The sequence below is a fragment of the Rattus norvegicus genome, chromosome 10 (assembly GCF_021556685.1).
Source record: "Rattus norvegicus strain SHRSP/BbbUtx chromosome 10, alternate assembly SHRSP_T2T, whole genome shotgun sequence".
Taxonomy (NCBI): domain Eukaryota; kingdom Metazoa; phylum Chordata; class Mammalia; order Rodentia; family Muridae; genus Rattus; species Rattus norvegicus.
Genome location: NC_141543.1, coordinates 94835743 through 94850478, shown reverse-complemented (window position 1 = coordinate 94850478; position 14736 = coordinate 94835743). Strand labels below are relative to the sequence as shown.

Genomic DNA, 14736 nt, shown 5'->3' with positions numbered 1-14736 from the left:
CGGTCCCTTGAGATTCATTTTCCAGATAGCCTCACCTACTTGGTAGACTCCCACAAGTAAAAGACCCTTTCTCAAAAAAAAAAAAAGGGTCTGTGTGTGTGTGTGTGTGTGTGTGTGTGTGTGTATGTGTAAGTATACTACTTGAGGAGCAACCGCTGAGGTTGACCTCCTACTTACACACACACACACACACACACACACACACACACACACACTTGTACAGACACAAAGAAAGTCTTCATTACATTTTTTTTTAAAACTCAAACAGGTTAGTGGACCAGATGAGCTTCTGTCTGCTTTTTTGTGCTCTGTGTATGTAGAAACATGAAGCCCAGGGTCTTTGTCTGGTCTGTCCCCAAAGTGTCTAGGCCTCATGGGCCATCTGTAGATGAGGAGGTTGGTCATTATCTGCAGTCTCCAGACTGCCCTTTCCACAGCAGTGGTAATATGAAGTCTGCAATACATGAGATGCTGCAGGAACTCTCAGGGCCTTACATATGTGGTGTTATTTTTGAGTTCTCTAAGGAGAGTCAGGATGTGGCATCCGACAATGGAAACCTTTCTCCCCTCAACACAACCTTACTCCCCCACCACCCCCTGCTAATATCAACTGATACTTTGTGCCATGAGGTACCGCCTAGAACACAGGGGAATTCTCTGAAGCTTCTCTCTTTTTTTTTTTTTTTTTTTTTTTTATTAACTTGAGTATTTCTTATATACATTTCGAGTGTTATTCCCTTTCCCGGTTTCCGGGCAAACATCCCCCTCCCCCCTCCCCTTCCTTATGGGTGTTCCCCTCCCAACCCTCCCCCCATTGCCGCCCTCCCCCCATAGACTAGTTCACTGGGGGTTCAGTCTTAGCAGGACCCAGGGCTTCCCCTTCCACTGGTGCTCTTACTAGGATATTCATTGCTACCTATGGGGTCAGAGTCCAGGGTCAGTCCATCTATAGTCTTTAGGTAGTGGCTTAGTCCCTGGAAGCTCTGGTTGGTTGGCATTGTTGTTCATATGGGGTCTCGAGCCCCTTCAAGCTCTTCTAGTTCTTTCTCTGATTCCTTCAATAGGGGACCTATTCTCAGTTCAGTGGTCTGAAGCTTCTCTTAAGCCTCAGTTTCTTCGTGTAGAACACAGACAACGCCACAAAAGTTAAATAAGGCCATGCCTGGAAGCAGGCCTGGCACGGCACCTGGCACAGAGTAAGTGCTCAATAAATGCTGGTAGCTATTATCTATAACGAGGTCCTTCCTTTCCAACATTGACATTCTGTACTTCCAACTGCAGCATGCAATTAAACTGCAAAGCATCTGGCTTCCCGAGCAGAAAGAACAAGCCTGGAGGAAGGAGAGAGAGAGAGAGAGAGAGAGAGAGAGAGATCCTTCTGTGTTGCCCGTTTGTGCAGCAGCCTCCCTACCAGCCGGGACAGCAGGGAACAGAGCAAGATGCCAGTCCCTTAATGACAGGGCTTGAAGAGCCCGTGGTTCCCTGTTAGCTCAGACCCTTGGGGGATATTTGCCAGTGCAGACAGCTGAAGGGAAAGATCAGGGCTGCCTTATGGTTGCTGAAGTCGAATATGTTTGAAACGTCCCCGAAGGGTTCATGTGCTGATGACTTTGTTCCTAGGGCGGAACTAGGAGATGGTTGAACCTTGAAGAGATGGGGCCCCTGGTTTGGGCATGGCAGTTCATGCCTGTAATACCACACAGTCTGGGGAGGCGCGTGGCAAGCGGGGTCAGGCAGGTGAGCTCCCATATGCTCCAGTAAAGTCTGGGCTACAGAATGAGGCCTTGACTCACAAAAACAAAAGGAAGGGCTGGGTATGTAGCCCAGTAGGTAGAGCACTTGCAGAAGGCCCTGGGTCTGAGCCCCAGCTTGGTATGAACCAAGCGTGGTGTTGCGTGCCTGTAATCCCAGTCCTGGGGAACAGAGGCAGGTGGGTCAGAAGTTCAAGGTCATCCTCTACTGTGCTACTTGCCAAATTTGAGAGCAGCTTGGGATATATGGCTCCCTGTCTCAAAACAATAAAATGAGTGGGACCTTGGGAAATCATGGTTGTACAGGACAGTCCCTGCCACAGACAGGTAGGTCAGAGGCAGAGAAACTTGGTAAGAGCAAGCTGGTAAGGACAAGCTAGGGGAAGACAATGCATGCTGGGCACCCAAGGCTAGTAGAACACAGGAAGGGAAGCTCTATTTGGATTCCCAAGCATCTTAGCGATGCCAACTCTGGCTTAAGCATGGGAAACCATTCCCAGCCTCGCAGGCATGGGGCTCAGCACTGAGTCTTTGAAGTGACAGGATGGCAGTCAGATGCTGGCCCAAGGAACGGCCAGGCATCTGTAGTGTCTCTTGTCGCTTTCCAAGGTTGGAAGTGATTTTTTACTTTCAACAGTTCAGGGAAAATGCCTCTGAACTCTGGACATGAAGCAAGTCTTTGCGGGTACAGGCACAGGGCCAGCTCTGGCTAAGCTTGTATTCTGTCTTGTTAAGGAAGCTTGACCTGGGGAAAATGGGTGATTGTTGCTTTTTGTCTGCCTGAGGCATGCCCACTGTCTTGAGGAATTTCCCTTCTCCATTGTAGTCAGCAGCAGTGGGTTGCAACGTGCCAACATGCCAGTGACGCATTCTCCCTCTTGCAGAATCAATCCTAGTACCTTCCCCCACCCAAGCTGTTTGGGCACAGAGATCCTTCTGCCTGTGACCTGAGCGACAGTTAGGTAACCACCGATGAACCATAGAATCCTACTGTACTGGCTGGTTTTGTGTGTCAACTTGACACAAGCTGAAGTTATCACAGAGAAAGGAGCCCCCACTTGAGGAAATGCCTTCATGAGATCCAGCTGCTGGGCATTTTCTCAATTAGTGATGGGGGGGCGGGTCCAGCCCATGGTGGGTGGTGATATCCCTGGGCTGGTAGTCCTGGGTTCTGTAAGAAAGCAAACTGAGCAAGCCAGGGGAAGCAAGCCAGGGGAAGCAAGCCAGCAAGCAGCACCCCTCCATGGCCTCTGCCTCAGTTCCTGCCTCCAACTTCCTGCCCTTGTGTGAGTTCCAGTCCTGACTTCCTTTAGTGATGAACAGCAGTGTGGAAGTGTAAGCTGAATAAACCCTTTCCTCCCCAACTTGCCCGTTGGTCATGATGTTTTGTGCAGGAATAGAAACCCTGACTAAGACACATACCTTTCACACTGATGGAACTCGTCGTATGATTTCTTCTGGCCAATTGGACAAATGAAAGGGTAAAAGCGAGGGGCCAGTGTGAGAAATGTTTGTTTCTGGGTCTGGTTGTCTTGGTACGCTCCCTACATGATGTTATTTAACAATGGCATCTTTAATAGCTACTAATGATGCCATTACTAAAGTTTTCAACCATCCAGGGCCTATGCATGCAACGCCCATGGAGGCCAGAAACAGGTGACAGACTCTTTAGAACGGAAGTTACAGCTGGCTGTTAGTGGCTACATGGGTGCTGACACATGAACCTGGATCTTCTGCAAGAACAGCCAGTGCCCTTAACTGATGAGCCATCTCTCCAGCCCCTGGCTAGATGAATTTTTATGTGTGTCATTTGGAAAAGGATCCTACTTCTGAAAATGGTATAAAGCTGCTATCACAAGACAGCAATTGCTCAATTATACAAGGGTTTGTTTCAAAGGAGACACACTGTACATTATTGTTTATAAGAAGGATCAGTCATTAGCTGATGGGCCAAGTTTAGCCACAACCTGTTTTTGCGAGATTTTACAGCAGCAGGGACAGACTCACTCACGGATGCCTTATCTGCGGCTGATTTTGTGCCGTGATGACAGAACCAAACAGTTGCAAGGAGATCTTACGGTCTGCAATGGTGAAAATACATACTATGAAGGCTTCTATAAAAAAAAAAAATGATTGCTACCTCCTGCTTCATCAGAATTATAAAGAAGGTGGGAGACTAGGTTGAAAATATGCCTCAGCAGTTAAGAGCACGTACTACTTGAAATAACAGGGCTGGACATTGAGCAATATCACTGAAGAAGTTCATGACACGCTTGTGACAGTTAGCTTTAATGTTGAGGTAACCTACAATCATCTGAGATAAGAGTCTCAGAGAGAAACTGTCTACTCGGACTGCCCTGTGGACATGTCTGTCCAAGGTTGTCTTAACCAAGTTAACTGATATGGGAAAAGCCTGCCCAGGTTGGCAGCGCCATTCCCTAGGCAAGGGATCTTGAATTGTTTAAGATGGAGAAACCAATCTGAGCACAAGAAGGCAAGCAAGCAAACGCAGACATTCAGTCCTCTCCACTGATCACTGGTGTGATGCGACCAGCTGTCCCAAGCTCTTTCTACAACGACTTCCTAGTATTGGTGAACTGTAACTTGGAATTGCAAGTTAAAACAAATCCTTTCTCTCCTAAATTGCCGGTTGTCGGTTGTCAGGGAATTTTAATCATAACAACAGAAATAAAATCAGGACAATGCCTTTGGGAAGACAACTGACAAGACTTGCCAAAAGTTTAAACCTTCATCTGAATCTGATTAGGCATCTAGATTCAACTCTCAATGAACAGAAAAAAAAAAAAAAAGGAAATGTATTAAGACACATCACAGATTTGCAACATGTAATGTGGCTATTTCAAATAATGAACGGCAGAGCTGGACGTTAGTGCTCAACAATAAGTCCATCAGGACTTGAGAGACTAAGGCAGGAAGAGGACCATGAGTTTGGGGCTAGCCTGGGCTACAGAGTTCTTGCCTCAAAAAAAAAAAAAAAAAAGACGATTTTGTTTATGTGATTGCTAAATCTCACAGGTTTGGTTTTAGGCTGCCTCCTCCCAGCTCTGAGACTTTGGGATGGCTAACTTCTCTGCAGCTGATTCTTAGGAACTCTGAGAAGACAAATGGATTCCTTGCCTGCAGAGTTGAGCATTGCACCCCACGGACAGGGCTCATTCAGGGTCAACATTTGTTCTCACTGGGAGGCTCATCCACCGCATCCATGGGCATTTCCCTGTCTGCATCGACTCTGCTCTCTTTCCTGTCTCTTTCACTGAGTCGTTTATCCCGGTGCCCCACTGTTGGCCGTGTGCCAACCAGGTTAGTTAAGCCCATGATGCTGCAGCGACTGGTCCAGTAAGTTGGCCTGCTTCCTAATCATAGGGTTCCAGGCAAAGTGAATGGGAGAATTTTCTGAAGCTACTCTGAGAATCACAGTTCTGGTGCCATCGACAGCTCCACAAACCCGGAGCCTGGTGTCCGCCCTTGTTTAAACACAGGGAGCACAGGGAGCACAGGTAGCTCTCCCAGTGCTGACGGACAAACAAGGCAGATTCCTAACCAAAGAGACCAAGTCTGAAATTCAAGAGAATGGTCGCTGCTGGCTAACTGGGGAGGCTAGGGCCTCTAAGGGAAGGCGTGTTGCATTTCGGAATACCAAACTCTGGCCCCCACCCCCACCCCCATCTTCTTTGACACCGGCTGCTTCTGTCCTCTAGTGGCTGCTGGCTAGCACAGCAAGTACCAGCTTCAAGATGTTGAGCATTGCTTCCAGACTTCTAAATTACCCATAATTACCTTCCCACTAAATGTATCTTGTTTAGTGATAGTGATTTCTAAATATTTTTCAGCACCCTTCTGAAGCATCGTCATGTTATAATAGGTAGATAGGTCTTCTTTGTGAGCGTGTAACAGAAACACAACTCAGCTTTGTTTATGGAGGAAGGGAGGCTCACTGAGTCCCAGAGAGTGGGAAGGAAAAGGTGTATGTGGATCCTTGAAGGTTGCTTCTGGATTGGATTCTGGCCTTGACTCCACAGACTTTCTACAAAGGACTGGAGCTGCACAGGGGCTGGGCCCACAGAAATCAAATTGCAAGGTACATAGGTCCTGTGCAAAACCCCACAGCTCTGCCGAGTTCCAATTCAGAATATAGGTACACATCCTACAGCCCAGGGACACGGGCAGGACGAGTAGGAAGCTAAGGTTGTCCTGTTCCCAGAAAGGGAGGGAGGTGGTAGGGTTTTGCCCATCCGTCTGCCTTACATGGGACACCTTCCTTGCCTTCCAGACCTATCTACCATTTCTACCTGAAGCTTGGACAGCTTGCACAGTTCAAACCACCATCTTTCCTGGAGGGTGATGACGTCACAGAACCAGGGTTCCAGAAGGCTGGGGGTGCCAAGAACACATGCCTTCTTGAGAGGAAGGAGAACTGACCCGCTCTGGTGTTGCAAATAGAATGGATGAAGCCCTGTTGAGTTAGACTTTCAGGTCAGTAGCAAATAGCTCTTTATTTCACAGGTGTGTCTTGCAGGCCTTTTTATTGTGATTCAGAATGTCCCTCAGAGATAAGCTTCTCAGAGCCTTGGGATGCAGGAAGGTCTGGCTTGGCCATTGAGCCTCACAGGGATTCCCTTGTGGGCAACAGTGGTCCCAGCAGGTGGCCCTATCCAGCTTCAAAGTGTACCTCTCTGGCCCTAGCTCCCAGCCAGCCTGGGGGGCCTTCTGGGAGGATCTACAGAACAAGGTGGTTCTTGGCAGGAGCCTCCTCTTCCTTACCAAGCACTCTCTGACCCCATTAGGGAAATTTGATTTCTCGCTCAGATTCCCCAGGCTCTCAGAGACCGGCTGGTACCCCGTCTCCTTGGATGATGATGAGGGTGCTGTTTATCTGTGTGGTGAGCTGCCTTCTGGTCGTGAATGATGGCAGCATCATCAATCGCTGTACCTTGGCCAGGATTCTGTATCAAGAGGACTTGGATGGGTTTGAGGGCTACTCCCTGCCTCACTGTGAGTGTCCTCTCCTCGGCTCCTTCCCCGCCCCCCTTCCCTGCATCTCTTACCGGCCTTCCTTTCTCTGACATTTGTCTTTCCAAGTTGAGCTCAGAGAACTATCTCCCTCCAACAAGAAGTCTCTCCCAACATGTCCCATCTCAACCAACGGCTATTAACTGAGCACTTGCTATGCACTACTGTGGTAGAGGTAAATCAAATTCTTTCCCTCACAGTGCTTACATTCTAGGAGGGCAAACACAGCAACAAGCACACACACAGATATCCAGGGTCGGCTGGTGGTGACATGTGTGTGGAGAACGTGGTGCAGGCTTGTCATTCTCAGAGACGAAGGCAAGAGGATTGCTATGAGGCTAACCAGGGCTCTATAGCAAAGTTTTTGTCTCAAACAAACCAAGGAGAAGCTTAAGGGGCCAGCAGATGGCTGGGCGGGTAACAGCACCTGCCTTGTATGCCTGATAACTTTGATCTTAAAGTTTTTGTTGTTGTTTTTGTTTTTGTTTTTGTTTTTTTAAAGTGGGAGCTGGAGAAATGCTCTACTCCTCCAGTAGACCTGAGTTTGAGTCCCCTCTGGAGCGACTTAGAACCTGCGACTCCATCTCCAAGGCACCTGATACTTCTGGCCTCCACAGGCACCTGGCAGTCACATGCACATGCACATGCACACAGACACGCATGCGCATAAATAAAAATAACTTTTTAATGCATCTATAATCCTAGCACTCATGGAGAAATGGGTAGCAGAGAGAGAGTGGGAGAGAGAGAGAGAGAGAGAGAGAGAGAGAGAGAGAGAGAGCAGCCTGAAGCTTCCAGGCCATAGTTAGTGTGGAATACAGGACACAGCTGCAGAAACGAGAGGTCCTGAAGTAATGAAAACTGACTTGAACATATATTCTCTCTCTCTCTCTCTCTCTCTCTCTCTCTCTCTCTCTCTCTCTCTCTCTTCCTCCCTCCCTCCCGCTTCCCTCCCTCCTTCCCTCTCACTCCCTCCCTTCCTCCCTTATCCCCTTCTCTCTATCTCCCTCACCGTTCGCTCTCTCTCTCCTTCCCCCCTCCCCTCTCTTCCTCCCCTCCTCTGTGTTAAGCCCATACTTTTGTACTTTTGTTCAATCTGTACTAGACCCCTTGAAGTCAATACTAGCCTATCTGGCTATGCATAGCTCCTAGCTAACAGAAGGTACTCAGCGAGAGTGCATAAAACATACGTAGGTGGAAAGATGGGGGGTGTGTGTGGCTGTACAAATGGATGGGGAAATGGACCGAAGGACAGGATGGAGAAACCTATGGCTGTTTCTAGCTCTTCAGGCATGGCTAGCCTCTTGGGCCTTGTTCTCTCTCCTGATGCCTTGTCTCCCGCCCCCTTTTGTGTCAACTTCCTACCCACTCAGTTTAGATCCTACCTAAAGAGCATCCCTCTTCTCTCTTTTCTAAGGGCTGTGCTTGGCTTTTGTGGAGAGCAAATTCAACATATCAAAGGTGACTGAGAATGCAGATGGTACCTTTGACTATGGAATCTTCCAGATCAATAGCCGTTACTGGTGCAATGACTACCAGAGTCATTCAGAGAACTTCTGCCGCCTGGACTGTGAAGGTCTGGCTGGGAACCCTAGGGTGGGAGAGGTGAGAGAGGAGATTAGGCTCTATTTACAGGACCTTTCTTCCCAGGCACCACCTGGGCATGTCCTTCCAAGGACAGTTTAAAGAACAAGGAATTCCTTGATTGAGCGGATGAATAACTCCACAGTTGTCCTTGGAGGAGGTCTGGAGGGTCACCTGAGCTCAGAAAGACTCTTCATGGCCAGGAGTGGCCTTGAAGCCACACTGACAACATGCTCTATATCGAACACAGTGTGTGCACAGGCCATTGTATCCACCCTTCCACACAGTAGAAATTGTTTATGAGCCCCACTTCTCAGATGAGCAAACTGAGGCTCAGAGAAGAGCCAAGATGGGTCGTCATTTAGTACTATCTACTCTGCAGGCTGGAGCAGGAGGATTGTCAGGGCCCAGAAACTCAAGGCTGGCCTGGGGATGTACAATAAGATACTTTCTGAGGAATGAAGAAAAAAATATTTTCTGAGGGAGAAAGGGAAGAAGGGAGAAGGAGGGAGGGAGGAAGGGAAGGGAAGAAGAGGGGAGGGAGAGGGAGGCAGTTAGTCTAGAAATGAATGTGATTTGTGGTCTTGAAGGCTCAAAAATGTCCATTCACTAGGACCCAGGCTAACGGCCAGGTACAAATTCTTGTGTCAAAGCTAATCCAGGAGGCTTGACAGGGTGGGTGAATCCTTCCTACCCTAATATCCCTGGGCTTCTCACCTATAGAACCCACTAAAAGCAGGACCTTTTCTTGGTCTCTGTGTTGTCTGTTTTGGCATCATCCCTCATGCCAGAAATCCTGCAAACGTTGGGTGAGCCATTACCTACCCTGGCTACAGGAAGAAGAGGGGCCAGAGTCCAGTCTCCTTCTGGTCCCACTTCCCATCTCCAGCAACCACTGTAGGCTAGCTAAGGGGTTCCGAGGATGGAGGCCTTGCCTAACCTGAAAGTGCTCAAGCCCTAGGTCGAGACAGTGTCTGTCTGGTTTTTGGGATTAGTCTTTGTACCCAGCACAGGTGACCTCTTCCTTCTTTTCAGAACTACTGAATCCCAACCTCATTCCATCCATCCACTGTGCAAAAATGATTGTGTCTGGATCTGGAGGGATGAAGAACTGGTGAGGGGACATGGGAGAACTGGTGGGAGGACTAGTGGGAGGACTAGTGGGAGGGCTGGTGGGAGGCCTAATGGGAGGGCTAGTGGGAGGCCTAGTGGGAGGACTAGAGGGAGGAATAGTGGGAGGATTGATGGGATGAAGTCTCTGGATTGGACCTGGAACTCACAGGTTTAGCTAGTCTGGCTAAACAGTTTGCTTCAGAAATCCTTTGTCCCAGCCTCCTGAACACTGGAATTACAGGCAGGCAGGCAGGGAAGATGACCCAGCCTTTATGTGGGTTTGGTGGGGATTCCAACACAGGTCCTTATGCTAGTGAGCCATCCCCAGCCCAGAAATTTATTTCAAGAGAAGGTTTCTTACTGAGCCCATTCAAGGGGTGTAGCAACTAGGCCTCAGGAGAGGACAGGAACCTCAGGGGAGGCTAGGAAAAAGGCAGTGGTTTCCTGTGGCCAGTTCTGCTTCCACTGCATAAGCAAGCCACTGTCCTCTGTAGGCTAGCATCTTTGCTTTCCAACACATAAGACAGACTACAGCCTCCCAAGTCTACAATTAAAAGCCCTAAGTGGACTCGGTAGACAAGTCCTAGTCAAGTTCCAGAGAGATAGAGAATCAGTGGTTTTTCTCCTTGTTCCAATTAGCTGGAAGCATGAGAGGATTTAATTAATACAAATGTGTCTACTGCAGGGGGCCTCTCCTAATCGACAATGTTTCCTATTAAAGGGGGGCCCTTAGTAGGATACATACCCCCAACGCTTGTAGCTCCTCAAAGCTGGATGCGTAGGGGACCACTTCTCTGTGCTTCAAACTGGACATGTGAGTAAAACATATGGCTTCATCTACAGGAATGTGTAAGGGTTAAAGTTATGAGCCTTGCATATTCAATACAAGATTCCAGGAAAGAGCGTTAATGATTTTAAGGGCTGCTTCTTTCTCAAGGGTAGGTTCAAAGATTGCAACCAGGGTTTTAGCTAACTCTAGAGAATAGTGTCACCCACCTTCAAAGGGAAATGTGGATTGAAAATGTGGATACTTACTTAATGACAGGAGAGGGTAAGCAGCAGAGGCGAGAGAACACTAAAGAAGAATCAGAAGGGATGGCCCTGCTAGGAATGAAGGGGATTCTAGGGAATGCTCTAGGGGAGGAGTCTGAAGAACTGGGTTAGTGTGTTGAGAAACATCACTTAAACAGAGAGCAAACACCTCATATTTTTAACTCCACAGGGTAGATTGGAGGTTGCACTGTTTAGGACGGCCACTCTCCTACTGGCTGACGGGATGCCGTCTGGTATGAACCAGGGTGCAGACTTACTGGGGAGTCACTCCAGGACCTCTGTACTCCTTGGCCATTCTTCACTATTTCATCGTCTTGCCTTCACCTGTTACTTTCTCCTCTTCCCACTCGCAAGTAAAACTGACCAGAGTCCCAGGGGGAAACGCCTTACCTCGGCTCCCTGCTTGTGTTCACCCAGGCCCGGTTCCTTTGTTCCTATCATTTGCAAACCAAGAAGGTGTCATATAAATACAATTGCATTTTTCAAAATTTATTAAAGCACACCATGGGCAAAGAATGTGTTCATTTAGTTATTAATTCCAGTTACACTTGTGTACCTGTCACTTTAAGAGTGTTCTAGGCATTAAAAAAAAAAAAAAAAAGGAAGACCGGTGTATCTGTTACCCTTGGGTGTTCATAATTAAAGTGGCAAAGGAAAGGAGATAGCCGGGAACAGTGCAGTGGGCAATAAAATGTTTTCTAAATCTATACACATTGGTTAGAAACAGTGCCAGACAACCGTTTTTAAAGATAAATTGAAGATCAGATATAGGTAACCAGCCAGGAGTGCCAAGGGTCTGGTATTGAAGAGGAGAAAATGGTAGATAAAAAGATATGGTAATAGGTACAAATGATTTGGAGAGACTGACAATCTATAATAATAATAATAATAATAATAGTAGTAGTAAAGGGAACAGCAAAATGGTTGAGCAGGTAGCAGCTTCCGTTCAAGCCTTAATGTCAAGCCTTAGTTCAGTTTTAGGAGCCTCCATGGTAGAGGAGAAAACCGACTCCTGCAAGTTGTCCTGACCTACACTCCTGTGCACACATACGCACACACGCACAAAAGCTTTTCTTCACAGGGTCTTATTGGTTTGGCAGGTGCAGATATGAACTGCAATTTGCTTAAGAACAAGGCAGAAGGGTTGGGGCTTTAGCTCATGGTAGAGCGCTTGCCTAGCAAGCACAAGGCCCTGAGTTCGGTCCCCAGCTCCGAAAAAAAAAAAAAAAAAAAGAAAAGAAAAAAGAAAAGGAGAGAGAGAAAAAAAAGAACAAGGCATAAAAGGAACAGATGGGGGATGTCCTGCACCCAGCTACTATCAGTACTGTCTAACTAACCTGGACTATTAGCTCGGACCTCCTATTCCTCTATCCCAAGCTTTAACTGCATCAGCAACCAGACGAAGGATCTGACAATTTATTGGTTTCCTGACTTTTGTATTTCCCAAGCAAGTAGGATGTCAATCAATAACTAAAACCAGAAGAGCCCTGTATTAGATGCCTGTCTTGTTGCTGTGCCAAAATACTGAGGGGGGGGGAACCAATGTTTTTATTTTATTTTGTTTTTATTCTTTGACTCGCAGTTTGAGAGTCCGGTCCATCACAGCAAAAGTGTGGGACAGTTGGTCACATGGCATCTGTAGTTAGGAAAGAGAGATAGATGCTGGTGTTCAGCTCACTTTCTTAATCCCAGCCCATGGGATGGTACCACCCAACATTCAAGTGGGTCTTCCTTCCTCTATCAAAACTTTTCTGGAAATACCCTCCCAGACACATCCAGGGTAATCTTAAATCAGGTCTGGGCGACAAGGATTAGTCATCGTGTATTCCAACTTGATTTTAATACTTAGTTAAGAATATGATAACTAGAATATTCTAAGATGTCTACAAAATGTCAACAAAAGAAGGAAGCCTGACCCCACCCAGACACCTCTTGCCGGTGATGAAGTAAAAGCTGTTTCTGTATGGACACAGAAACAACTGATACTGGATTTACGTTGTTTTTCTTTCTTTTTTTTTTTTTTCTTTTTTTTCGGAGCTGGGGACCGAACCCAGGGCCTTGCGCTCGCTAGGCAAGCGCTCTACTGCTGAGCTAAATCCCCAACCCCTACGTTGTTTTTCAACTTGAGTGGTGACTGCAGAGAACATCCTAGAGATACCACAGATTCCCAATGTAGGAATCGGCAGAAAGAGAGACATCGACATCAGCACGCTGTCCGTGCTCAGTCGTGAACACAGGACAAGATTCCATCCAGCTACTGGCAGTTTGATGTTCATGTGTTATCTATTCCCAGAACTGTGGGAAGCTCTGTGTTCTGCTGGAGTTCCTGAGTGGTCATATCTCTCCTCGCCTGTCCAAGGGAAAGACAGGGCTGCCTATGAACCTTTGGTGTGCTGCCTAGAGGGAAGTAAAGAACTTGTGATTATATCTCTAGAGATATCGTCTACTGTTGGCCACTGCTGTACACTCCTGATTGGGTTGGTTATTGGGTCTTGCTGAGAAAATTTGTAGCGGCTCTGAATGAGTCAACATCCAGTCAAGACCCTTTTGGTTATACTAGGGAAATCTGGCTACGCAGTGTCTGAAACCTGTCTCAACACTTACCAAGTGCCTCAGTTGATTGGTTCACCTCCCAGTCTTGGGTAGGATCCTTGCTCTTTGGTTTTCTAGCAACCAAATTTAAGTCTCCTGGGAAAGAGCTTATAGACTAGATTCCAATGGTGGCATCGTATGCTCAGATGACAGTGTATGTTTTGATCAAGCAGTTCTTGGAGCTGTGCATGGATGGGACAATTGCTTTGTCACAAGTTGTGTATGGCATGCCACCTTTCCTATCTATGGAAAAGAATCTCAAAAGGAGCCTTGGAGAGTGGTTTGAGTTCACAGGTGCGCTTCGACATGGAGACTCCATCAAACTCGCTCCACGAGCATTTCCGAATCTCTTTTCCACAGCACTCTTCTGGAATAAATGAGAGAGTGCTACCATGACGGCATTCAAAGCACCAGTAATCCAACCTGGTTCAACTTTAACTGAGCCTCTACTCTGCAGAGCCTGAGAGCAGCAAATCAGGAGACCAAGGATAGGTGGAGAAATGAGCCCAAATGTCCAAGCTGTCCTTAGAGCGATTGGCATCACGGGTTTCACTATGGACAAATGAATCAATGCTATTTAAAAAAAAGAGAATATTATAACTAGTCTTAGCATCATTTTGTAAAATTCAGGGGGGGTGGGACTATATTACAGTTAATTTTATACAATTAAAAAAAGTCTATTGTGAGGGTGGGAGAGATGGCTCAGTGGTTAAGAACACTGGCTGCTCTTCCAGAGGATCCAGGATCAATTCCTAGCACCCGCATGGCAGTTCACAACTACCTGTAAGTTCCAAGGGATCCAACTGCATCTTTTGGCCTATGTAAGTAATAGGCATAAGCCATACTTGTAGGCAAATCACCTATAAACATTAAAATAATAAAACTGTTCTTTTATTATTTTGTTGAGGACAGGTGAAAACGCCATCATAGCACGGATCTGAGGGCTGTCATTAGAACTCACAAGTTCTGCAGAGTCCTATTGGCCTCTAACAACCTAGAATTATTGAGCCTTGGGCCTCACCTTCTCTCTGAGTATTACTCCCATAGGTAGCCCATTATAGCTTCAGGAACACCTTTCTTAAGCGCCATCAGCTCCAGTAGTTCTTTGGACCCATTTTGATCCCTTCCAAATGTGCTGCTTCTCACTTTACTCCCAGCTTCTCATCCCGCCCCGCCGCCCAACTCCACATAACAAACACCACTAGAAACTCCAGGACAATCAGGGACATATCTTTAAACATTTCCACCGCTAGACCCCTAGTGATTGAGTTCTGCTTAATCTAGCATATTTTAAACCTCTTAAGAATTAACTCCAAGGAACCTATCTTTAGAAGTCATTTCCCACCAGTTCAACGGAGCTTACTACCTACTGTTTTAGTTTCTTCCGGAAGTGAAGGTGAAGCCAGTTGGATCCTGCATTTCTACCCTTAAAAATATGCTTGGATAGGGGAATTAGTGGTGCAGCTGGAGCTGAGGACTGAGAAACAGAGGTCAGCCAGGTGAGCGGGGCGAGGAGGGCGCTGGCTACCCGCGGCTCACGCCCCTTGTTTGTGCGCCTGTGCGTTGCTTGCGCAGGCGCAGTGAGGGTAAGGAGTAGGAGTTGCGGCTGGCA

The 14736-nt window shown here is 47.2% G+C and overlaps 1 protein-coding gene and 1 long non-coding RNA gene across 25 annotated transcripts in view; one reads left to right on the top strand and one right to left on the bottom strand.

The window, feature by feature from the left end:
* The window catches only part of Lyzl6 (lysozyme-like 6), a 33409-nt gene extending 22364 nt beyond the window's left edge, over positions 1-11045 (top strand). For 7 of the 22 annotated variants that reach the window (XM_087570828.1, XM_087570827.1, XM_087570818.1 and 4 more), the window contains 5 exons: positions 6043-6245; positions 6579-6764; positions 8200-8358; positions 9402-9480; positions 10702-11045. In XM_087570828.1, the coding sequence (XP_087426954.1) occupies positions 6623-6764; positions 8200-8358; positions 9402-9480; positions 10702-10771 (450 nt within the window). In that variant the 5' untranslated portion in view covers positions 6043-6245; positions 6579-6622 and the 3' untranslated portion in view covers positions 10772-11045. Of the gene's footprint in view, positions 1-1064; positions 1197-2025; positions 2079-3800; positions 5073-5271; positions 5851-5875; positions 5908-6042; positions 6246-6556; positions 6765-8199; positions 8388-9401; positions 9481-10701 lie in introns of those variants that run through there. The other 15 variants (XR_015630433.1, XR_015630432.1, XR_015630435.1 and 12 more) reach the window with 13 other exon arrangements.
* Positions 696-14678, bottom strand: LOC103693460 (uncharacterized). Of its 3 annotated transcripts, none has more exons than XR_015632155.1 (6): positions 14495-14678; positions 13137-13491; positions 10923-10966; positions 10225-10316; positions 8267-8373; positions 696-1331 (listed from the first exon to the last, which is right to left on the bottom strand). It is a non-coding gene; the product is annotated as an uncharacterized LOC103693460 (long non-coding RNA). The 3 variants fall into 3 exon arrangements; XR_015632154.1 differs by lacking the exon at positions 696-1331 and adding an exon at positions 3655-3832; XR_015632153.1 differs by lacking the exon at positions 696-1331 and adding an exon at positions 6240-6715.
* Positions 14679-14736: the final 58 nt, after the last annotated feature.